This window comes from Urocitellus parryii, chromosome 3 (assembly GCF_045843805.1).
Source record: "Urocitellus parryii isolate mUroPar1 chromosome 3, mUroPar1.hap1, whole genome shotgun sequence".
Classification (NCBI taxonomy): Eukaryota; Metazoa; Chordata; class Mammalia; order Rodentia; family Sciuridae; genus Urocitellus; species Urocitellus parryii.
Window position 1 is genome coordinate 137,584,073 of NC_135533.1, and position 24,643 is coordinate 137,608,715.

Here is a 24,643-nt window from a genome sequence, read left to right on the forward strand (position 1 = left end):
GCATCTTGTCCCATCTCAGCAAGAACAAAAATCTGCCTGCATTTGTGATTTTTCCCTTTGCCTTGATTCTAGAACATTCTTTTTGCCCTTTCTCTTCTGGGGAGATGATTCCTTATGTTCCACATCAAAGTGGGTCAGCCTCCCCCGACCCACGCCCTCTGCAGGCACCCGTGCATTTCTCCTTCCAAGCATGTAGCACTTGTAATTAATGAGTCGTCTGGGGAATTTGCCTTAATGTCGGCCATGGAGAGGGGCCCGAGCCTGCATCTTCCATGGCTGGTCCAGCCCAGAGTGCTGGGCGCATGGCAGGCCCTCAGGAAGCATCTCTTAGGGAGTGCGGAGCTATCTCTCACTCTGGAAAGTCAGGGAGGAGCAGTGGGAGAGAACTTTGGTAACTGGTCTCTTTTAATCACTTGTTCAGCATCAGCCATATTTCTCTCTCCCCGTCTTAATTAACTACTTCTACATGGGCCTTGTAAAATCTGCAAACCAATAGAAATACAATGTGACAGATGCAATTTTGTATTTTCTAGAAGCCATATTTTTTAAAAGGAGAAAGTTATTACCTGTTAGCACTTTAATATATAATCAGTATTTAAAACAACGTTGAGGGCCCGGTGCAGTGGCACACACCAATAATCCCAGCAACTTGGCAAGACACTATCTCAAAAAATAAGAAAAGGGCCCCAAGTTATAGTTCAGTAGGGGAGGACACCTGAGTCCAATCCCCCTGTACAGCAAATTTTTTAAAAAATTTTTTAAATGTTGAGCTATTATTTGTTTTTACTGTAACTTCAACATCCTGTGTGTACATCACACCATACATCTTGATTTAGATACACCATGTTTCAAGTGTTTAGTAGCCACACTGAACCACCATAGATCAAATTCTTTTTCCCAGAGTGCACTGCTGTGGGGCGGAGCCTTCCTCTGGTGGCCTCTGTAAGGCACCAGAGAAGAGCACAGCTCAGGTCAGCATGTGGCACTAGACAGAACCGGGCACTCTTCCTGGCGGGAAGGAAGGTCTTGGACACAACTGAAAATAATGTCAAGGGGCCTCATGGGTGCCAGGAGTGCTCCACGGGACTTCATGTGTTTTAGGTCATGGGATGCTCTCAGCACCCCTTTGTGGAAGATTATTGTATTGTCGTTCCCGTTTTACAAATGGAGAGATAGAGGCACAGGGTCTTAAGTGACTTTTCTGTCCCAGGACACACAGCAAGTCAACAGAGAAACTGGGATTTGGACCTGGCCTGCCCAGCTCCAGGGCCTGTCCTTGGTCAGTCACTTTTCTCAATGAATGGTCCCCTACCATTGGGAGACCCAGGATGGTGTCATGGTTAGGACCTAGAAGTTGGAGGCAACCCACTTGATTCCCTTGTTCAATAAATTATGTAATCCCAGCAGCTGTGGAGGCTTCGGCAGGAGGATCACGAGTTCAAGGCCAGCCTCAGCAACTTAGTGAGATCTTAAGCCATTCAGTGAGACCCTGACTCTAATAAAATACAAAATAGGGCTGGGGATGTGGCTCAGTGGTTGAGTACCCCTGAGTTCAATCTCTGGTACCACAGTAAATAAATAAAGTTGAACACCTCCTGTGTGCTCAGAGCACACTTTAAGGAGAAGATATGAGATGGTGCCAAGCCCTAGGTCAGTGGCCACCAGGCCATTCAAGAGTCATGTGTCCACACTTTTCAGGATAACGTCTGTCTTGCCCAAAACATCTCATGAAGTCTCCTTGAAGGAGAGAAATCCCAGAGCAAGAGAATGATGGTGTGGACGGGGCTCTTCCTGGGATTACCCACTCTCCGTTATCCATTCAGTCAGCAATGATTGAGCACTTTCAGTGTGCTGGACACCATTCACCTATCTTTCAAGAATTTTAACAGTTTCTCTCTAATTTTCAATAGTTATAAATATTTCCAAGGTATGTCCCAATTTTTTCCAAAAACATATGTTGTATTTGAACTTCTGGTATTGCTCTTTTATAACAAAAATATGAGTAATGACTGTGAATAACCTATGTTCGGTGCTCTTAGGCAGCTTCACCTAACCTAGGAGTTAGGTCCTATTATTTGCTCCTCATTTTACAGACCAGTAAACTGAGGATCAGAGAGGGGCAATGACTTGCTCAGAGTCACACAGCCTGGACACTGGCTGGGCCAGAACCCAGATTTCCTAACTTCAGAGCCCACACTTGGAGTCTTCATCTTGTCTACCCCCTCCCAAGTTTGTCCAGATAGAAAATGACCACATTTCTTCCAGACCCAGGTACCATGGTTACATGTAACTCTTTCTTTTGTTTCCAAAGGTGGTGGCCCTTAGTAAGAGAAGCCAGGAGGCAGAGGCGGCTTTTCTGAGTGTTTACAAGCAATTAGTTGAAGCACCAGGTAAGAAACACTTGGTCTCCGTAATTGAATAATTACAGAGTAACTGTCATGAGAACATGGCACCGTGTCTCCTGGCGGTGGGATCTGGGGACAGGCCCTCTGGGGGGCCTTCCTGGGGAGCTGGGTGTCTGCACATTAGAACCCCCCACCCTGGGCTACAGAAAACAGAAGGCGCCAACCCTCTCTGCCAGGAGGGGCCACAGGAGGCTCAACCTTTCCCCAGAATGTCACGGCCACCTCAAAACCTTGATGCTGAAGGACAGACAGACCCCAAGAGCACAGACCGAATGGTTCCATTTAGAGAAAACACACACGCAGGCAACATGAACTCTGTCGACACTGCTCACGGTGGCCAGAAGGGAGAAGAGCCCCGTGTCCCTCAACGGATAAATGGGTTTTGAAAAGGTGTCCGTCCACACGGTGGAACATTATCTAGCCGTGAAGAGGAGTGACCTCTGACGTGCTACAGCCTGATGCTGAGTGAGAGAGCCAGGCACGGGAGGCCACGAGTCATGTGATGCCATTAGCAGGGCATGTCCAGGAAAGCCACATCCAGAGATAGAAGCAGTTTGGCGGTTGCCAGGAGCAGATGGGCAGGGCAATGGGGAGCCACCACTGCATGCGTATGGACTTTCCTTCTGGGGAAGATAAGAATGTTCTGGAACTAAAGGCAGGTGGGGTCGCAGGACTTGGTGATCATGCAGATGCCACTGAAGGGTTCACGTTGAAATGACGACTTCTGTGTCAAGTGAATGTTACCTCAATTGGGAAAAAAATCAACTTGTGCTGTTGGAAAGCCAGATAGTGGCTGTCCTTGGGGAGGCGATGTCCCTGGCAGGGCCTCTGCGGGCTGGGTGCTGTTTCTTGGTCTGGTGACAGAGAGATCAGTTTGGAGAACTCAGTTGCACATTTTGGACATAGACGTATGTCCAGGGATGTGAAGTCCTCTTTCCTCGCCACATTCCCTTCTACTGACACAGAAATAGAAGCCCAGAACGGCTGCTTGCTTTGCTCAGCAGTGCCGGCCCCCCAGCCCCTGCCCTTTCAGGCGTCCATGCCGCTGCAGGAATCAGTGCTGTTAGGATTTGGGGTCGGGGTCCATGAGGAGGAAAACGAGATCCTGCCTGAGCTGTGTGACCGTGAGGCCCAGGCTGTGAAAGGACAGAGCTGTCCTGTTGGATGTTGAGGTCATTTGTGGGGTCTTTGCATTTGGGGTGGAAAGTCCCTGTTGGTCTGTCTTGGGCAATTATAGTGGGTTGAATAATAGGGGGAGTACTGGGCAGTGGTGGAGGGAGGTGGGGCCGTGTTGGCAGGGGGCCCCCAAGATTGTTGTCAACCAAGAACCTCAGATTGTAGCTTGTTTTTTGAAAATAAGGTCTTTGCAAATGTAATTGGTTAAGCATCTCAAAATAAGATCATCCTGGATTTAGGGGAGTCCTAAACCCATCAACTGAGGTTCTTATCAGTACAGGAAGGACACAAGGACCCTCGCTCAAGAAGGCCTGTGGGGACAGAGGCAGAGAGAAATGGGAGGATGCAGCTGCAAGACAAGGAGTGCCACAGGCCACGGCAGCCAGGAGCACAGCCCTGCCAACATCTTGACTTTGAGCTTGTAGCCCCCAAAAGTAGGAGAATCAATTTCTGTTGTTCATACACCCCACTCCCGGTGCTTGGTGGTGCTTTATTACCACAGCACCAGGAGACCCATTCAGCGGGGTTGCGGAACCTTGCCCACCAGGAGCTCCCAGGCTGGACAAAGAGGAAAGTCCTCCAGCATGTGGCTTGGCCTCTCCTGTGAGCTAGTTAAGATCGGGTCTTCTCGGGCCCACTGCATCACTCTGCCTTCTAGGCAGCTCTGTGGCAGATCTGTGAGCATGTTGCAGTTGTGTCCTGATAGAGGAGCTACACCTTCCAACTCTGCATGTGGACAGGCTCATGTGGGTCCCTTTCTCATGGCACAGAGAGGCAGGACTCGGGGCTCGGCACAATCAACAAATACTAACAGAGCCTGTCCCATGCTGCAACCTGCAGCAGCGTGCAAGTCCACGTTGGGTTCTCACAGCTGCTCTGGTGCCATAACCATAGTGGTGGCAGGTATTTCTCTCAAGGAGGAGGCCAGGGCCATGTCGGCAGGGTCTCGCTTGTTCTGAGGCTGTAGGGGATCCTTCCTGCCTCCCCAGCTTCTGGTGGCCCCTGGCATCCCTTGGCTTGTGACCTCATCACTCCAGCCTTTGCCTCTGGTGCCACGTGGCCTCTCTGCTTCTCTGTCTCGGCTCTCCGCTTTCTCTTGTAAGGACGCTTGTCGTTGTACTCAGGGCCCATCTGGATGATCCAGACGGTTTCATGGCGACATCCTCAGTTACATCTGCAAAGACACCATCAGATGAAGTCACAATTGCGGGTTTGGGGCTCAGGACAACAGATGCATCTTTTGGGGCCTATTGAGCCCCCTGATCAGGCATCTATTGCCAGGTCCCCGGCTCCACCCAGATCTGCACTCGCAGTGCCATGGGCTTTGTGTTCCCTGAGGAGAAGTGGCATGTGTCTGCAGCCCAGCTCATTACCCACAGTGGGGACACAACACCCACTTAGCCAGCAGTACCAATTGCCACCTTTGTACTGATTTCCCCACTCCCATAGGTGGGATCTGGAAAAATGTACCTTATGTCCCACCCCTTTCAATCCTTTGGGTCTGACAGTCTTGTTGACAAGTGACATTGAAAGGTGATGCAGGAGCCAGAGGGCCCCCACCCAGAGCTCGCCCATGGGCCCTACAGTGCCTTACCCACTCCAGGAGCTGCACTGAGGCGGGCCAGTCCATCCACCCTAGGGCCAGACCCAGCTTCAAGTGCTGCAGGCCCCACACACCTCCCTCGCCCATGCCTGCCTGCAGATGGATCCATCCTCCTTCCAGAGCCTCCGACTCCCCTTGCACACACTGGGACTAAATATGCCAACATGCCTCATGTGGTTGTCAGGAAGCTTCAAGGTGCATGGCACACAGTTGGTGCATACTATGCTACTCACGTTATTATCATGTACGTCTGGCTTGTCTAGGAGACAGGGAGTACTCCAAGCCAGGGATCAAGCCATACTAAACCTATATACCCAGATTAGGCCATATTAAACCTATATATAGAGTGCACCTAATGATTATTGAATGAATTAGAAGACTAGGCAGTGGGAGGGAAGGAAGAGTTATTGGGGCAAAGAGGTGCTTTTTCAACTAGAGTTCTGTGGTCATCAAACAACAGAAGGATTGCAAGCATTTACTGAGTGTCTGCTGATTTCAAGCATTTACTGAGTGTCTGCTGTATGCCCAGCATTTGCTGAACACGGGGAGCATAGCTGGGAACCCACAGACACAGGCGTGGACCCGGCCCTCAGAAGTTTGCTTTCTGGTGGCAGAAGTAGCCAGATGATCACTCAGATAAGCTGCAGTCGCAAACTGGGGCGTGTTAGGGGGCTGGAGCTTGGGAGCAGAGGAGCAGACAGGCGGGGACCAGTGGGCGAGGGCTACCACCCCACAAAGCTGCTTCTCCAGGGCTCACTGTGGGACACTCGCCTCTCTGGGTATCCGGCTATTAGCACAGACACAGGACCAGCCAAGGGCCCCAAGTCCCCAAGACTGTGAGGAGCTTTCCAGAAGGCCCGTGCACTCTCTCGCCCCCTCCCCACAGCCTGGGGACGCAGAGGTCACTCGGAGCCCAGTGCTGACTCCATGTGCCTCTGATTTCCCAGCTCTCCTCCCCAGAATTGGAGGGGCGGTGGGGGACGTCCCCGCTGTCACGGAGCTGCAGAATGAGCAGCCTTAACTGATGGAGACGTACCATACAAACAGCCCCTTCAGGGGCTCTAATTCATTTTCGAGACATTTAAGAATAACAAAATGTTTTAATGGTTTCTTAGGGGAATTAGGAAGACATATTTTTGTTCTCATTAAATTTTATCCTCAGACACAAGAACCAAATGTCAGATGCGTTTTTGGCGCTCTGAGCTTCCCCGCCCGCTGCCCCCCACCGCAGCGCCCGGCCCCCTCCATAAAAATCCCACCCTGGAAAAGGAGCCGGGCGCACACTCCTGTTTTTATACGTCTTGACAGGCGAATTATTTGTCGAAATGCTCCCCCTCCCCCAAGCCGCACACAAGTCCTGATTCAACATTTTTGTTTTGAATGACTGCTGCCAGCACAAATCTTTGGCAGAGCCTGTGATAGAGCCTGATTGCTCAGCAAGTATTTTGATAAGTGTGCAGCCTGTATGTCTGTAATTACGAAAGAAAACCGTAAATCTTTTGGATATTGTTCACACAGATGTGGCGTGAAGTGAGAAAAAAAGCAGTAAAACGTGTTAAAAGCATAATTAATGTCATTGTTGTGGAGGAAGATTTGATTTAAACCCCTCTGACTTCTGTATTGGTGACGCTTGATTTCTTTATCGTGTGCACGGAGTCACTAGGTAGCGACCCGCGCTTCAGAGAGCTGACTTGTTAACTGAGTGATTAGTTAAAAGGGAAGGAAAAAGAAAAGGAGGAAACAAAACAGGGGACGCGTGGGCGACAGGGCAGGCAGACACACCCCGCACACCGGGAGAGGGGCACAGAGGTGAGTGGCCCACGGTGCTTTCTTCTGCTTTTCTCTGGTTTTTAAAAATCTGATTTAGGACTTTGTGACTCCTGGCAGGTGCTTCTTGCCCTGCTCCCTCCTTCAGGGGCAAGGCTGGTCTGCAGAGTGGTTAAGGCTCGGGCTGAGCATAGGACACGCCTGGGTGGGACTTGTAGCTTGGTGTTTTGAGCTGTGTGACTTTGGCCAGAGGCCTTAACCTCTCTGAGCTCTGGTTCCCGTGTCTTTAGAAGAGGGGAGAGTAGAAACTACTCATTCATCCACATTGGATTCTGAGCAAAAACATTTAGCGGGGTTGAACAATCCGCAGCCCATTGATATCAGGGTCTAAGAATTATGAGCATCTGCCATTTTGTCAACTGTCAAGGTCGCTGGGTGTGCAGTGTAGATGACAGTATTTGTAGAATAGGAAAGTGCTGTACAGTGTTTGGGGGTGTAAAATTTTCTCCCCAGTTTCAAAAGCAGCCCAGGCACACTGTCACCCTCAGAAGATATATGAAAATTGAAGGAGGGAAAATAATCTCCTGGAAAAGCAATTTGTTGGGTTTCTTTCTCCCTGATCTTTTTCCCGTGTACCTTTCAAAATGGTCACTGATCCTCCTTGTATCACTTTATATCCTGCATCCTTGACGCAGCATGAACAACTGTATCCCTGTGAGATTACGGATCCTGGAGAACTTTGGTTTATTGTATCTAACGGTCTCTCGTGGGGCTATTAAAACTTACTGAGCCCCTCCCCAGTGCTGGGCTTTTGGGGAGCTCACAAGGGCGTAATTTATTGGTACTGTACTGTTGTAGTTCTGAGGATGAGGGCAAAAACTTGGAAAGGAAAATCTGTTGTAGTCATGAGCAAATCCAGGTAGTCAGAAAGAATACAATTGTTCTTTCCCCTTGCTGATTTACATTGTGTTCCTTTATTGACTAGCCCACTAGGTATCTTTTCCTCTGCTATGAACCAAATGTTTATTCTTTTGTAAATTGCTTGTTTGTATATTGTTAGTCCACTTTTCTTTCCGATTTCGTTTTCTTATTGATTTATAGACACTCTTTGTATATTAGGGGTATTAACCTTTGTGCTGGTATACCTTTCACATCTTCTTCCCTAGTCCTGAATACCTTTTGTTTTTTAACTTTGTTTGTAATGTCTATTGCATATAGTATGTAACAGACATTCAAGAAGGATTTACAGAAGGTAGGAAATCTTACCAAACCTTTCGTTATGGCTTCTGTGTCCTATTTTTAAAAACCTTTTCACCTCAAAGTTAGAGGTATTTGGGTACTTTTATCTTAATATTTTCAAAGCATTAAGTTTGAGCCATCTAAAATTATTTGTATAAAAATAGGGAGGGAGGTTAAGTGCTGAGTTTCGTTTTTGTCCCAAATTACTAATTCTAGCACCATCTAGTGGAGAGGTTGCCTTCACAGCCAGAGGAAATAGAGATTTTAGTATAATTAGAAACTCTGGTCTCTGCTGCCTGACCTCCCCCTCCACACTCAGCCTCTGCTCAGTCCTGTCCGGGTCACGGGGACACCTAAGGGTAACATAAAGAGTTTTAATGCATAAAAACTGAAAATCTTAATGATGTCAGGTTTGCCTAAAGGTGGCAGTTAACTTCGGAGGGCAATGCCCATGCTTTCGGCTGACGGAAGCACCCTCCCTCACAGCCCTGCCAAAGCTGGCCTGCGCTGGTGGCTCAGGGTTAGAAAGTGGAGTCCGTGGAAGCAGCCACTTTGGTGCTGGCGCAGCAGGGGCTCGGCAAAAACTGTTCCCTGTCAGAGGGAGGACCAGCCCTCGCCTGCTACAACCTCTGAGCCACTGGGGAAACTCAGGCTGGGGTTCAAACTGCCCGCCTGGGGACTCAGGGCTAACAAGGACAGTGTGGCCCGAAGGTGGAGGACCAGGACCCACAGCAGGAAACGAGCTCCAAGGAGGGGTGGCTGGTGGAGGCGCCTCAGAGAGGGGGCCTTTGAACTTGGCTTCAAGACTGAGGCGCCGCCCTTCAGGGGCACTTCAAGGGTGCTCTGTGTGGCAGGCAGCTTGCTCTACCCTGCAGACACAAGCTCTGATCCCCACATACCCTGGAGGTGGCTCCCCCATCCTGCCCGTGCACCGTGCCACCCAGAGGGTCTCAGTGGAGACGTGTGGGGTCTCAGTCTAGGCTCCAGGACTGCCAGTGCCAGGGCTAGTTTAAGATAAGGGTAGCCAGGCCTGGTGGCCACGCCTGTGATCCTGGCAACTCTGGAAGCTGAGGCAGGAGGATCGCAAGTTCGAGGCCAGACTGAACAACTTGGTGAGACCCTATCTCAAAAATAAAAAGGGTTGGGGGTGTAGCCTAGTGGCAAAGCACCTGTGGGTTCCATCCTGGCATCTAAATAAATAGACAAAATCAAAGGAGGTTGGACAAGAAAGCTGCAGGGGATCTGAGCTCTGCAAACAGTGAAGAGCGGTCACAGGGCCTCTGCCACCTGAGGCCTGGGAGGGTCTAAGCTGGGAGGGGGCCTAGCTGGAGTGCCGTGAGCGGCCCGAGGAAGAGCGATATGGCCCTTCACTCGCCAGGGACCCCTGTGCTCCTGGCCCAGGACTCCAGAGCCAGGCTGGACCACTTTTGCTGAGGGGAAGCAAAGAGCTCCAGACGGGGGGTGGGGGGCAGAGGAAGGAGAGCAGGACGCTAGACTGATGGCCCTCTCCACAGAGCCAGGCCAGTCCCTGTTTGGCCACGTGGCTTCTTCCCACGAGTCACACTTGACCTTCCCAAGCCCAATTCCTCACACAGGTAAGACCTTCCGCAGTTACAGGACCCGGGAACAGGGCCAGGGCGCCCTGTGAACCCAGCACGTCTGTGCAGTTCATTCAGCAAGTGCCAAGCACCTGCTGGTCGCCAGGCATTCCGCTCAGCCAGGGGCACAAGGAGGAGACGAGTCCCTGGTCCCTGCTGCTCAGTGTGGGGCTCCATTTTTATTATAATGTGAGTGGGCTTGAGTCCCAGCTCTGCTGGCCCCTGGCGCCATCTCTCTGAGCCTCTTCTTTCTCCTCTGGAAGAGTCAAGAGCTCCCAGTGCCCAGGTGGAGTTTTTGAGGGAGGAGGGGGGAGCTTCCCTCCAGCAGGGGAGGCTCAGTGGACAGTGACCAGAGCTCGCTGTTGGTGGAGGTGTTACTATGACCTCCAGAACACCCAGTGCCAAAAGAAAGCCCCTCTTCCCCAGCCCCTCTGTCCCTGCCCAGGCCAGGAGACCCCCCAGGCAGGAAGAAGGGTATGGCAGGTGCGTGGCTCACTGCTGCGCATAGGGCTCCGCACCCCATCTGCTACTGAAAAGTTAAGACTATAGGATCAAAGTTAGTCTCGCTGCCACCATCAGTAGCCTGAGCCTGCCACCCACGCGGGCGCCAGAGCACAAGCCCAGATGGGAGCAGGCTTCTGTCTGAGATATTTTGGAGGGACACACGCATACTTCTGCATATATGTGTTTCTAAGCAGCCTCTCGGACAGCCTTCGGCTCCAGCTTTCCTAAAAAAGCTCCAAATGCCACTTTCCTTCAGATGGACAGAGTGGGAGGGTTGAGCTGCTCTCCCCGCACCCCAGCTTCCCCCCTGCGGGGTTCTGGAGGACTCTGACAGCTTCCGCTAGTGGCGGCCCGGAACGTTGGCGAGGCTTGTGGTCTCTACAAAGCCGGTGAGGCCTGAAAATACGTAAACCCTCCCGCCGTGTCCGCGAGGGGTCAGATCCAATGCAGCCACAACGAATAAGTCATTTTCTTAGGCAGTTAGTGCATAAAGAACAGGAGGGCTGTGAGACAAAGGTCCTGCACTCACCACAGTGTCCCTGCCCGGCGCCACAGGACTCGCCTGCTGCCTGCTCGTCTGCCTGGTCTGTTTCCACTCGTCAGGGGCCTGGTGATATTCGGACACTGGGTCGGGGTGCCATGGGTCAGGGTTTTATAAACCCGGCTAGGACGTGGCCACTGGGCCGCTCTCTCTTGCTGCATGTGGATGGCAGGTGGGGGACAGGGTGGGGGGATCCCGCCTACTCGTGTCCCTGGCGGCTGGGGCGGCTCTGCACAGCTGGCCGGAAGGCTTCTGGAGGACATGCTGAGCAGGGCCAGACACTAGAGGGAGACGTGGGCCACTGTGGAAGTCAGAAGCTGGATGGCTCCAGCTTTTCACCTAACATCAAAGGGTACCCGAGCAAAGGCTGCGACTCTGAACACACTGCAGGCTGCAGGCCATGATGGGTGTCACCTTTCTGCCCTGGGTACTGGAGCATCAGCAGCAACCCCAGGACACCCGCAGGTCTCCCCCTCAGCCCAGGGACTCCTTACACACGTGGCCTGAATTTCCTGTGATGTTATTAGTGATTTTTATGCAGGACACTATTTTCCTGGGGTGGAATTTGCCAGTGGGGCAACGTGTCGGTGCTGGAAAGGTTTCAGCTTTTGGAGATGTCAAACTTCAGGTTCTGGATTTTCAGATTGGGGTGCTCAACCGGCAGTACTTTAAAATAGGCCTTAAGGTTTTAAGTCACGTCACAGGAGGACAAAAGTCACACAGGGCCCCCTGGGGGATCCACAGATGTGTGGAAGTGGTGGGCACTGGCTGGGGGGGCCCGGCTTCCGATCTAGCACTACCTTTGTCTTCTGACCAAGGGACCCTGGGCAAGTGGCTTTCCTCTCCTGGGCCTCAGTTTTCTCAACAGGAAAACAGGGGTGATGGCATCTCCTGTGGCTGTTTGAATGAACAGTGAGACACACGCTCTGCGCCTGGCTCCTCTTGGGGAGGACTAGGCCACGTTCTTAGGAGCCTCTGGCTCAAGAGAGTGGGTGGGTGTCCTATGTGCCCCATGCCCCCTCCTGCTCCAGGGTGGATGGTTGCTGCAGTTTTGGGGGTGAAAACCAGGAACTCGAGCTTGACCCCAACCACCTGCACCCAGGTCAGGCACAGAGAGGGGAGGGGACACTGGATCAGGACTCCCCTGGGTATCACCAGCCTCCCTCAGCCCCATGTTCTTATCCACAAAAGTGGTCAGTGGTCATGAGGACCAGTGCATTTGTGCCCTGGGGAGATGGGCAGGCGGCAGCCCCTATCCTCAGCCTGATCTTCCTGTGCCTAGAGCAGTTTCCTCACTTCCTTTGCAGCCAGATGGCTGCCTTTAGACAGGCCTTTTCCACCACATGGCCAGCCCACCCTCCGCCTTGGCAGGGGGTCTCTGCCTTGGCCTTACGTGTCCACCTTCCCCTCCAGAAGGTCAGCCACAGACAGGCTGTGACATTGTGGCAGTGGGATTTCCTCTCATTTGCTACTCCCTGTTCCAGGCTGGACATGGGTCATGAGGTGATAAAGGGTAGTGCAGGGCCAGGCTCACTCATGGTCCAGCACCTGGCAAGGCCAGTGACCCTGGCATCCTGGCCATCACAGCAAGGCCTTCTCTCTCTCTCTCTCTCTCTCTCTCTCTCTCTCTCTCTCTCTCTCATTCTCTCTCTCTCTCTCTCTCTCATTCTCTCTCTCTCTCTCTCTCTCTCTCTCTCTCTCTCTCTCTCTCGCCTTTCCCACCTCTTGTAAGGACATGAGTCGTGAAAGGACTAGGGGCTACTCTAACAACCTCATCTTAACATGATCATATCCTCCAAGGTCACGTTTACAAGTACCAGCAGGAAGGTCTTCAACCTATCTTTCTGGGGGACAAAATCCAAGCTGTGACCTGAAGGAAGTCCTCACTCAAGTCAAACCTACTTCCTTCTTGCTGTACCCATTTTCATCTCCATCCATGAGCCAAGCCTGTTCCCTAAGAGGAGGCAGCAGGTCCTGGACTCTGACCCTCTTGCTTTTCCTTCTCTTCAGTGCCGAGGAACTGAGCTGTCACCGAGTCGGGTCTCTGCTTTGAAAAGTGCACAGCAATGACAACATCTTCTTATCCGGATGTTTTCTGCTTGTTACTTCCCAGCACATGAGAGCAGGGTTCCCAGACTTGACTTGGTCGTGCAGTGACTCATTTCTTCTGGGAGGAACCCACGGGGTCCTGAGCCATCCCTGAGCTGCCCGGCGGGGAGCTGGGTTGGAGAGCAACACTCTTAGCATGCAGACAGCTGGAGCGTTAGGCCAAAGCCTGCGGCAGAAGGCTCCTGCCAGGGCGGCTGGCAGACCCTGGGCTCCCCGAGTGCTTTATCAGTATTATCCAGGGCTTCAGCTAAACGTCACTGGCTGCTCTTATGGACACAAATTGAAAAAGAGAAAGGGAAAAAAGTCCTTAAGCTGAAGGGAGAGATTTCTCAGAGAACCCCACAACCTTGGGTCTGGGGGCAGCTTGTTTTCCTCCAAGTCTTCCCCTTCCCCCAGGCACACACTGGTCCTTCACATAGCAGGTGCCCAATGAGTATGGACTGTCCCAAAAGGGGATAAATGATGGAATCAGTGCCAGAGGGTCTCAGGGGTTTCCACAGAGGGCGTCTGTGGGAGGCGCAGTAATATAATATCCCTCTTGAAAACACCACCTCCTGCCCTTAAAGCCCTGGGTGCACTTCACGCTTCATGCAAGAGAGGGTTAGAAGCAGGTAAGGGTCGGGGATGGCGCCTCTGGCTTTCATGATGAGGGAAGTGGCCACAAGATGACAACACTGTTGATCTCTATAGACACCAGGAGAGACAAAGAACGGATCCTCCTGGACCTGTGAGCGAGAGTCCTGTTGATGCTTGACTTTCAGCCCAATGAGACCCATTCTAAACTTCTAACTTCCAGACTGAGATAATGAATGTGTGTTGTTTTAAGCCACAGAGGTTGTGGGCGTTTGTTACGGCTGCTGTGGAGAGCTAGTAGTCCAATGCAGTCATGGAGTCATTTTTATTGAGCATCTACTAGGTACCAGGCATGGTTTCTCCAGTTGTCAAACATTTCCCAAGTGCCTGCTGTGTGTCAGGGAAGATTCAGGGCTGCGGAGATGGAAGAGCAAATGAGAGGAAATCCCACTGCCACAGTGTCACAGCCTGGTGACAGCACAAACTCCTCTCAGATCTGGAATCCAGAAGCCCCAAATCCAAGTGGGGTGGGCAGGCCCCCAGGCTGGCTAGCCCCCCCTCCCGCCTCAGGCGGCCCCCCGCAGCCTCCGGGCCATTGGCCTCTGGCTGCATTGTTTCTGCCTCCATCTTCACCGGGCCTCTCTCTGGGCCTCAGTGGGTCCCTCTGCTTTTGAGGACATCTGTCATTGAATCAGGGCCCACTCTGCTTCCGTATGAGCCAGTCTTGACCGCATTTCCACTGCAAAGACCCTGTCTGCACACAGGGTCATATTCTGAGTTTCCAGATGAGCACAGACTGGGGACGTTTCAGCCCAGTCCCCACAGCCACCAGCGCTTCCTACCTAGCTCCTGACCTGAGCCACCATGGAGCCTCCTCTTGCCTGGCACCCTCAGGGTCAGTCCTGTCCCCAGCCCTGTTACCCTGGAGGGCCCTTGGGACCTACCTGCCCACCCGTCCCCTGGTCTCACCCAGCTACACTCGGGCCACCAGGACTCAGGATTGTACCCTGAGAAGCCACAGCCTTCAGCGCAGGCTCCCTCTAGCCACCAGCCGTCTGCACGAGCCGCGCCCTCACCTGGGCTCTTCAGTTCCCGGGCCTGGTGCACAGGGAGGAAGCTGACCTGGGACATGTGGGGTGGAGGGGTCCTCTCGGGTCTATTAAGCACACTTGTGAAGGAGCCTGTCACCCCCGGGAGGCCGCTGCACAAGGGCAGGTCTCCTCCCCTCAGGTACAAGTCGCTCAGCAAGCCCCTGCATGGGTGGGCTCAGAGGGCCCCGTGGGCTCTGCCCACCTGCGGTTCCCAGTTTTCTGTCCCCAGCCCCTCCACAGGGGGAGGACCTGCCTGTCCCCATTTACAGACAGGCTTCAGGTGGGAAGCAGTAGCATGGATTGATGTCACCACTAGAACTCGACCTTCGCCCCCTACCCCTCCCCTTATTTCCCAGGGTTGCTTTGGCCACCTGAGGGCTCACGGTGTTCACACCTCTTGGGCGGAGCCTGGCCACGAAGGTGTTTGACCATCACCCCGCTGAACAGGATTGGCCGGTGTAGAGGCGCTTGCCCGCAGGGCGAGCTGCTGTCCAGTGGCCCAGTGCTGAGTGCGAGCCTCAGACATATTTGCATAGGAATTTGGATGGGGGAGCCCAGTGAGGTCAGCACATTGTCCAAGGCCACATAGCAAGCCAGCAGCAGGGCCAAGGATGGCCCTTGGCCCCACACTCAGGTCTACAGGAAGAAGTCAGGGCCCTGCCTGCCCTGCCCAGAGGCCACCTGACCTCCGGCAAAGAGTCCACAGTCCTGGGTTCAAACCCCACCTCTGCCTAAGCTGGGTGACTTTGGGCACCTGATACCTCTTTTCTGAGCCTTTATTTCCTTGTCTGGGAAATGGGGACAATAGCGGCACGTACTTTACTGTGCTGTTTGGGGTGAAGGAGAAAGCACAGGCGTGCCCTGGCACAGAGCCTGGAGTAGCCACAGTTATAGTACAGGAGGAGCTGTTCCAAGTCCCTTGGCCACATGCTACCTGGTGACACAGCATAGTACCCCTGCCTCAGAGCAGGTCATTACCATCTCCCCAAAGAGTTTTGTACCAAATATGTAAATATGTGATTCAATTGCCACTCCCATGTATATCCTTGTGCTGTGCACAGCCTTCCCAACTGTATGCAGCCTACTCTGAGAGTTAGGCTGTTAACATTGCCATGACTTCCTGCCTTTGCTGAGTCTGTGCCTGCCACCAGGACATCCTCGTTTCCTTCCTACTGAGAGTCTAACCTCTGGAGACCCACAGTGAAGTCCTTCCCTGCCTCCCCTTCCTTCTGTAAGTCGCTCCGACTGGCATAGACACAGATGAAACCCAGGGCCTGGTGTCTTTGCCTTATTCTTTGGGCCTCTGAGGACCCTCTGGCAGCTTCCAGGGGTCTCCCAAGGCCCATTGCTGAGATCTGGTCAGCCCCCTCCTCCCGAGGCTGCTGTCCTGTACTCTCTCCCTCCCAAATATCCAGCAGCTTCTAATTCTGTCCTGCAAATCTGTTGTTAGCAGGAGCCAAGATACAAAGCCAGGAGGTGCCCAGCACGGCTGGGTGAGCGAGCCCCCTGGGCCTCACTGAGGTCTGCCCTTTGCTGACCGCTGATGAGAGCGAGAGCTGGGTTGACCGCTACGCAGGACTCTGACCACTGAATGCCCACAGTGACCTTAGTGGATGCTGCTTGGGACTCCATTTTACAGACAGGAAAACTGAGTCTTCAGGGGTGAAATGTTGTAAGCATTCGTTCCTCCTTCCCTTTACCCAGTTCTTAGATACCCTTGTCAAATCACCGAGCTCCTATGTCGCTCAGGGTTCCTCGTGTGGTGTGGAGAAGCCAGTTCTGGAGACTCTGGTGCACAGGAAAGGGACTCGTTAGGTGGAGCCCCCGGCTCACACAGGGCCAGAGCAGCGAGTAACCGGGTGAAGGGGTCCAGATTCCCAGGGCAGTGTTCAATTGGCAGCCTGAAGCAGGTGACCCTCCTTGGGGGAAGGTGGAGCGCCTTGATTGACAGCCCCACTAGAAGCTGAGAACGCATCACAGGCACACCAGCCCACCAGGGAGAGATGAGAAGGTCTGACAGGCAAACCCCAAGGATCCCAGCCTGCCCCCCGGAGGACTGGAGTGACACAGACCAACCCTGAGACTCCACTGAGGCCCAAAATGCTTCACAGGTTCCCCGGGAGCTCTGATGAGTCCTGCTGGGGGCTAGCCAGCCTGGGTCCCAGCCTTGACCCCTGTGCCTCAGTTTCTCCATCTGTAAAAGGCGACGTCCTCATACTGCCATAGTGATGAAGGAGTGTACAGGGCTGTGGTCATTAGGATTCATTTGAAGCTGGACTTTGGCCACAGCATCTCAGTGCCACCCACCCGGCCACAGGGAGCCAGGAGTAGAGGAAGAGGCCAAAGGCTCGCCTCTCCCTGCACCACCCCTATTCCCAGCTGCGTCCTGGGCTGCAGGAGACGGTGGACGAATTGAGCTGACTGCTCCCTCCCCGGGGTGGTTTTCTAAGCTGAGATCTTTGGGTCCAGAGTGGAATGAGTTCAAATCAAGATAATTGAATTCTGGGTTTCCTGGGCACATTTCCTGTGCCAACACTGAGGCCGTGCCTGGTGCCCAGTCTCCACAGAGCACAGCTGGCTCCCAGCCCGCCCTGAGCCCGCAAGCCAGCAGCGGTCAGCCAGCTCCGCTCCGAAACAGCCCTTAGGGGCAGCCTAAGGAAAGAGCGGCTCGGAGAGTCCCTGGCCACCTAGAGAGACACGGCCAGCTAGAGACGGCCCTCCCTCGGGTCTCACTCTCTCCTCAGTGTGTCTGGATCTGCCCAGGGGTACCTCCAGGCAAACAGACGCTGCACAGTGTCCCCCACAGGTGGAGAAATGGGCTCAGGTCCTCATGGGACTCGACCCAGAGCCGAACTTCAGATCCTGGCGCTTAACCAGCGCGTTCACCACTGCCCCAGCAAGCAAAGGCGGGAGGGCAGAGCCCCGAAGCCCCCTGAGCCCGTGTGGAGGCCTGGCCTCTTCTGCTAGCCTCTGGGGGCCACCAAAGCCAGCCACCAGTACGCAGGTCCCACGTCCTCAGGGTGGAACAGAACCTGGGTCTAACCCTGGAGAGGAGGTAGCGGCGAATGTCCTCATTCCCAGAGGAATCGTCTGGCCTGGCCACAGGAGAACTTCCCCCATCCTTGGGCCCAGAGCCAGTCTACAGAGGCCGCCAGATCTGCTCCCTCCGTGTTTACCTAACTTCCCTGACCCTGGCGAGTGCTGTCGCCTTTTTCTTCCTTTCTCAAAATCCAGGACACAATAGGAAGCGATTCCTTGAACTTATTAAAAAATCCAGACTTGTAAATTAATTTGTTCGTGTTGTACAAAGGCGGTGCAGATGGACTCATTAGCATGCACACAACAAATAATTATAGATGAATTTTTAGCTGGCCTGCCTAATGCGCTTGCTGGGTTAATTATGTCAATGTATAATTACATCAGCCCTGGGAGACATAATGGCATACCCTGCTGAGCGGGCGCTGCCTAATGACAGGGCGTGGGGGCTGCTGACAGAGGAAAGCCAACGTGGTGCGCCCTTGCACCTGCTCACCACGGCACAAATGCCCATTGTCCAGCCTCCCTCCACCTAAACAAACAGGCAGTAGGAGAAAATGAGAGGCCACCTTGTTCCAGCCAGACCTGAAGGCCTCCGTGCAGGCATGGCCTCCTGTCGTCTCCTGTAAAAATGTATTGGGTAGGACTGTGCATCAGGTTGCATCCTAGGTACTACAGACCAGTGGGGGGAGAGCAAGGACCAGTGTAGCCCTCGCCTCCCCTGTGAAGTTTGCAGCCCAGTGCATGTTAATTGGGTGGACTTGCAGATATACTTGGACAGCACTGGGCTCTACCACGGAGAGCTGCAGGCAGCTGGGGAGCACATGTGGGAAGACTGACTGGTCCAGGAGGGCTCCCTGGAAGAGGTGGCATTTGAGTCTTAATATGTCTTCAGGGGTGAAATGTTGTGAGCAGGTTGCTGGGAAGGAAATAGCCCCAAGGCTGAGGGTAAGCATGGGGTTGTCTGAGCTGACAGGGTGTCCGGCACCATGTTGATCATTTTGCCTGATCCTCATGACAACCCCAGGAGGTTGCCACTTTTATGGTGAAGCACAGAGAGGTAGAGTTGCTTGCCAAGATCACATAGCCATCCCAAGAGGCAAGTATGGATTAGACCGGGTCCAGGCACATCTGGCTCCAAAGTGTGTCCTCTCACCAGAGAACATCGGCCGAGCAGATGCTGGCAGCGGGTGCTGGGAGAGGAACCAAGAAGAGAGGGCTCCAGAGAACTAGAAAGAACTGGACTAGATCCTGGGCCCCAGGACCTGGGCTTGGAGGCCCTGGCTGTCTTGGGCCCCATGAGTGTGCCTATTGCTGGGGACATTTTGTGCCCACCCCAGGACAGAAAGTCTCTGCGGCCTCAGCAAGAGACAGTCCAGCGTCACCTCCACCCTTTAGCGAGCACCCTGGCTTCTCTGGGCCTCAGTTCCCTCCTCTGTGAAGACGGGTTGACTCCAAGCCAGCCTACAGAGGGTGCTCTGGGGACCACGGGCCCCCATGCCTGCCGCTGGGCTATGTAATCTGCAGGGTGCCACCAACCTCAGGAGTCATTCCATGGCCACTGGTACCTGCCCTGGGGGCACGGTTGGGAATGTCCTGGAGGACATGGGCTGGGCTCTGGGGTGAAAGGAAAAGGAAACTCTCCACAGGTGAAGGGGAGGTGGAGGGAAGCTAGCCAGGCAGAAGCCCGCAGCCTCCTCAGCTGGGAGCCGTCAAGAAGCTGGGAGACTCTCATCCGGGTGTGCGTGCTGTTCCCGGGACGGCCGCTAATGCATCCCCGGTGCACGTGGCCGAGACCAGTGAGGAGTCACAGCCATGGGGCCGCAAGAATGTCTCCGGGAGGGTAGAGCCAGGAGAAGCTGGAGGGCCTCAGGCCATGTGGCAGGTTCCACCCCAGGGGTCAGAGAGGTGGAGAGGCCGGCTGGACACACTCTCAACCTCCCCAGAGCCACACACAGTGACACAGTGGCATCACTGATCAAAACAATGCAGAGACAATATGACTGTTGTTGTTCCCAGCGGGCAGGACATGCTCACCGGGGATGGGCAGGCACACCTGCCAGGGGCCTGGAGAAGCCGGTCATGTAAAGGGCGTTCACTTGGCTCTCCCTGGCCACCCAGAGTGTGACTACAGTGGCTCCTGTGGATGGTCCCCACCCAGCTCTCTGTAGAAGGCCCTCCCAGGCCCCACAGCCTCAGCCTAGGCATCCCACCTCGACCTCTTCCCTGTCTCTGCAGACCCTGTGCCTACGTTGGAGGTGGCGCGTAGCCTGGACGACAGACTGCAGCCCCCCAGTTTGGACCCCAGCAGGCAGCCCCGGCGGGACCTCCACGCTTCTTGGAAGAGGCACCCCGAGCTCCTTGGCCCCAAAGGTACTGCTAAGGCCTTCCTGGGTCCCGTAACACCATGGGCTGCAGCAGGGGCTGGTGGGCTTGGGACTGGGCTTCATCGTGTGGACGGCAGGTAGGTGGAGATGGCACTTCTACTGAAGCAGACGGACCTGGGTCTTGGGCCTCAGTCTACTGAAGGTTGTGGGCTTGTGCCACACTGCCCCTCAGGGATCCAGATGGCAGAGATCCCGCCACCTTACACATGTGATGTTCTGTTGGTGATGTTGACCATCTGCCAACAGGCAGGGGAAGAATGTGGAGGTCACACAGGTGTCGGGGTGTGACTCTGGACAGCAGGCCCCCCTTCCACCCTCCCATTGGCCAGAACCTCTGTGGTCACACCCAGCTGCAGAGGAGGCTGGGAAGTGTAGTCAGGCTGTGTGTCCAGGAATCCGGGGGCAGGTGTGGAGGCCACTGCGCCTGGATGAGCCACAGCCTTAATTCTTCCTGAGCAGCAAGGGGCCCACGCACCCCAGGAGGCTGAGGCAGGAGGAATGCAAGACCCTGCCTCAAAACGAACAATGCAAAGGGCTGGGATGCAGCTCAGGGGCCGAGCAGCCCTAGTTCTGGTCCTGGTACTCCAGTACCAAGAGCAAAACCAAAAACTTGCTGAGTCCTCGACAGGTTCTGGGCAGCATCCTATTTTCCTTTCTGCCTCTGAGCCTCCAGCCCAGAGCTTCTGCCCACAGCACTTCCAGGCTGGCCTCTGCTGCCCGAGCAGGGAGCACGTGGTGCCTTGACCCTGGAGGCTCGGGGCTTGTTGAGAACTAGGGAGCCAGCCATGGGGGTCAGAGCGAGACTGGAAGCCACCTTGGACCACGAGGGTCAGAGCAGAGGCTGGGAGTGGGACTCGCTCCTCCCTCAGAAAGGCAGAGGGGTGCTGGCCTCCAGTGTGCAGGCGCAGGTTGCTGGGAAGGAAATAGCCCCAAGGCTAAGCCGGGCACGCCACTGTCCCTGACCCACTATCAGGGAGCCCTGGCCTCCAGCACAAAGCACCTGAAGGTGTGAGCAGGCGTTCACCAAAGAGGAAGCAAGGGGAGCAGAGGACCTCATGTTGGCCAGGCCAGCTCCACAAGGTCACAGGGCACCGGACCATGAACAGCTGCTCCTAGTGTGGATTGGGACAGCTGCGCTTCACTAAAGGCTGGGCCACACTGCGACCCCATATATTTTCTCCATGTGGTGTTTCCTTGGAGAGACCACTCTGTGCCCAAGGGACGCACTCAGGAGGGATACTGGCCATAGGCTTTGTAATGGTGCAAAACCAGAGTGGGGCAAGTGTCTGGTAGCCAGAGACCAGCCACACGGCAGGATGCTGGGCAGCACTGATGGGCCCTCAGGGCTGCAGGAGCGCCTTGACGCCCTTCTTGTAAAAGCCAAGACTGTGGCAGGGCTGACAGTAGAGCCTCTAGGTGCACACACCGCAGTAGAGTTGTTGAAAGTGAGGACATGAGTTAAATACTTACCACATGACCCTGCAGTTCTACTCCAAGAGATGTATACGCTAAAAAAAAATCAAAAAGAGGTGCTTTGGCAAAAATGAGGACACACATATACATAACAACACAGTAGCCAGAAGTGGGACCGACACACGGACGGATAAACTGGCATAGTCACAGAGTGGAATGCCTTCTGTGGAAGTGGCCCTCCTTGGACAGTTTTGTGGCAGTCACACTGAAAGGAACTGTATCAGTCTGTCTTATGTTACTCTAATGAAATACCTGAGGCTGGGAACTTTATAAAGAAAAGAGGTTTATTTTGGCTCATGATTCTGAATCAAAGTCAAGGAGCTACATCTGGTGATGGCCTTCTTGGTGGTAGGCCCAAGGCGGTGCCAAGCATCATGTGGCAGAGACAGGGAGCACACACATGTGCTCTTTCCCTTTTCCCATGAAGCCACAGTGTTCAGTCATAGGGGCTGCACTCTGTGACCCTGTCTAATCCTCATCACCCTCTTAATACCTCCTACCTGAGCCCTTGGGGGTCACTTCACGCCATAGCAGGAGTGAAGTGCCTGGTGAACTCAGCGTCTAAGAAACCAAATGCAGAAGGTCAGCTGATGTGTGTTTCCATGATGGGAAATGTCCAGAGGGCGTGTCTCCACAGCCAGTGTGGCAGGGTGGAGCCAGGAGCTGGCGGCAGGATGGAGGGCCGTTTAGCTGACCAGGCCTCCCTGGGTTGAGGGTGTGCGATACTGTGGATGTGCTAAAGCTCCCGTTGGAATGGTGCGCGTGTGCATGTGTGTTTACCACAATTGAAAAAAACTAATGAGGAGGAGGAGGTGTGAGCGGGCGAGGGCCAGCCTGGGTGCCATCCAAGGCACGGCCCACCAGATCTCGGCAGGCATGGGCAGAGCCTCCCCAGAGCCCAGGTTCGGGAGCCGGGCACACGCGCTGTGGGGTGGGTCCAGGCTGTGGGAACCCCTGCCTCACGCTGCTCTCTTGGCAACGGCTGTGTCTCCCTTTCTCCCTGCAGAGCAGAAAGAGGGGACGTCCCCAGCCGCGCCCACGCTGACCGAGGGGAGCCGCCTGCCCGGCATCGCTGGGAAAGCCCTCCTGACAGAAGCCTTGCTGCAGAGAAATGAGGCCGAGAAACAGAAGTGAGGGCCGAGGGACAGCTGGGCTCCCTGGGCTGGCAGGGAGCAGGGAGGTGCCCACCCCAGGGAGTGCAGGTGACAGGGCGGGGGCTCAGACCCCAGGAGGCCTGGGTCTGATCTGAGCCTCGCCACAGGGGCTCGGTGGCAGCCCTGGGGAGTTTACGGCACTCGCCAGAGCCTCGGTTTTACCATCTGAAAAGTGGTGCATTAGCGTCTCCAGAGAAACAGAAATAGCTGGATTTTTCTTTAATGGAGTGTGTTTTGAGGACTCAGCTCCTGCAGTTGCGGGGCTGGCAAGTCTGAGATGAGCAGAGCAGGTGGCCGGCGGGACCCCAGCCACAGAGGTTCTGCCATCTTGAGGCAGAACCCTTTCTTTCTCAGTTCACCCTTAAGGTTCAATAGAGCCAGACTTGGTGGAGCAAGACTCTCAGCTCAGCTATTCAGGGGGATCTCCTGAGCCCAAGACTGTGAGACCAGCCTGGGCAACGGAGCAAGACTCTGTCTACAAAAAACAACAAACAAACAAACAATGGAAAAAAAAAAACAAAACACAAACCACCTTCAACTGATTAGATGAGGCTCACCCACTGTGTGAAGGTCATTCTCCTTTTCGTAACTCAGCTCATCGTAGACCTCAGTCTACTGAGTGTCTGCACGGAGAGACCTGAGTTAGTGTGCAGTTGGCAGACACCTGGGGACAGTGCCCTAGCCAGTGGCATTTGCTCCTGGTTGGCTATGGGAATGAAATTAGATGTGTCCATAGGTGCAGGGCCTAGGCACGGTGCACAGCATAGACAGTTACCTGCAGTTGGTGCCCTGGGCATTACCCAGGCCTGTGGCCCTTCTTGGATATTTTGTGGCAGTCACTGTATTCATCCCTGCGTTCATTCACTTTTTCCTCCCTTTTCATTGATCACCCATATTTATGGACCCACCCTGGGGACACTAAGGGACAAATCAGACCCAGTCCCCTGCCCTCCTGGAGTGCGCTTTCATTGAGTGAGGCGACAGATCAATGGTGGGTTCAATAACAATAAGTTAGGAAGAAAAACTAAGCCAGGGAGGGAGCTGAGGTGGCACTAGGATTTTAAATGGGAGAGGCCTCACCGAGCAGGTGAGCAAAGCCCTAGGTAAGCAAGTCCTGCAGATACGAGGGGGAGACATTACAGTAGAAACAGCCAGTGCAAAGGCCCTGAGGTAGAAGGCCGCTGGCCATGACTGAGCAGCAAGATATGTGAGACTGGAGGAGAGTGGCCAAGGGAGATATGGTTGGACTGAAGGACTCCTTCCTGTAGTCACTGAGCCAGGCAGCCTCAGGCCCCAGCTCTGTGTAACCTTCCAGTCCTCCTAGGAGAGGCTTGGACACTCTTGAACTAGATTCACTGAACACCCATACTCCTGCCATACCAGGGCCCGTGCCTGCCCTGGACAGTGAGTGACATGGAGGGCACACACGCTAGGAAGGCCCACACTGCACAGCACCCACTAGGCTGGCCCTGCCAGAAACCCCGCCTCACAGGCCAGGCCACTTGGTGCTATACAGGTTGGCCCCCTGAAATGCTGACAGGGACTTAGCAGAGCCAGCCATGATGGGGGCCACCCCACCAGCAAGACAGCAGGACAGCAAACACTGAGTGCCACGTCTCTGCATTCCCTGAAGACAGAGGTGCAGGTTACAGGGGGCAGGTGACGGACGGGGAGCCAGGGTGAGCCCAGCACGGGGCCAGCGTGAGCAGCCTGTCTCCCCACAGGGGCCTTCAAGAAGTTCAGGTCACGCTGGCAGCCAGACTGGGGGAGGCAGAGGAGAAGATCAAGGTCCTACATTCAGGTACGTGCCCCGTGCCACCCTCACTCCAGGCTCCCGGGGGCGGGGACAGCGAGCTCTGCTCACAGGGCTTCTAGAACCAAGGGAGGCGGAGCAAGGCGAGGCTCGCGCTGCTCCCCAAGGGGTCTCCCCTCCCACCCACCCCGTGTTGCTGAGGAAGGAGAATCTGAGGCAGAGTCAGGTGGGGGG

General features: G+C 54.4%; 1 protein-coding gene across 1 annotated transcript in view; it reads left to right on the forward strand.

Annotated features, from left to right (window-relative positions):
- Positions 1–24,643, forward strand: part of Cux2 (cut like homeobox 2) — a 231,897-nt gene that overhangs the window by 180,980 nt on the left and 26,274 nt on the right. Inside the window, exons 4-7 of the mRNA XM_026386037.2 lie at positions 2,312–2,390; positions 19,881–20,015; positions 22,509–22,632; positions 24,381–24,457. Coding sequence (XP_026241822.2) covers positions 2,312–2,390; positions 19,881–20,015; positions 22,509–22,632; positions 24,381–24,457 — 415 coding nt within the window. The remainder of the gene's footprint in view (positions 1–2,311; positions 2,391–19,880; positions 20,016–22,508; positions 22,633–24,380; positions 24,458–24,643) is intronic.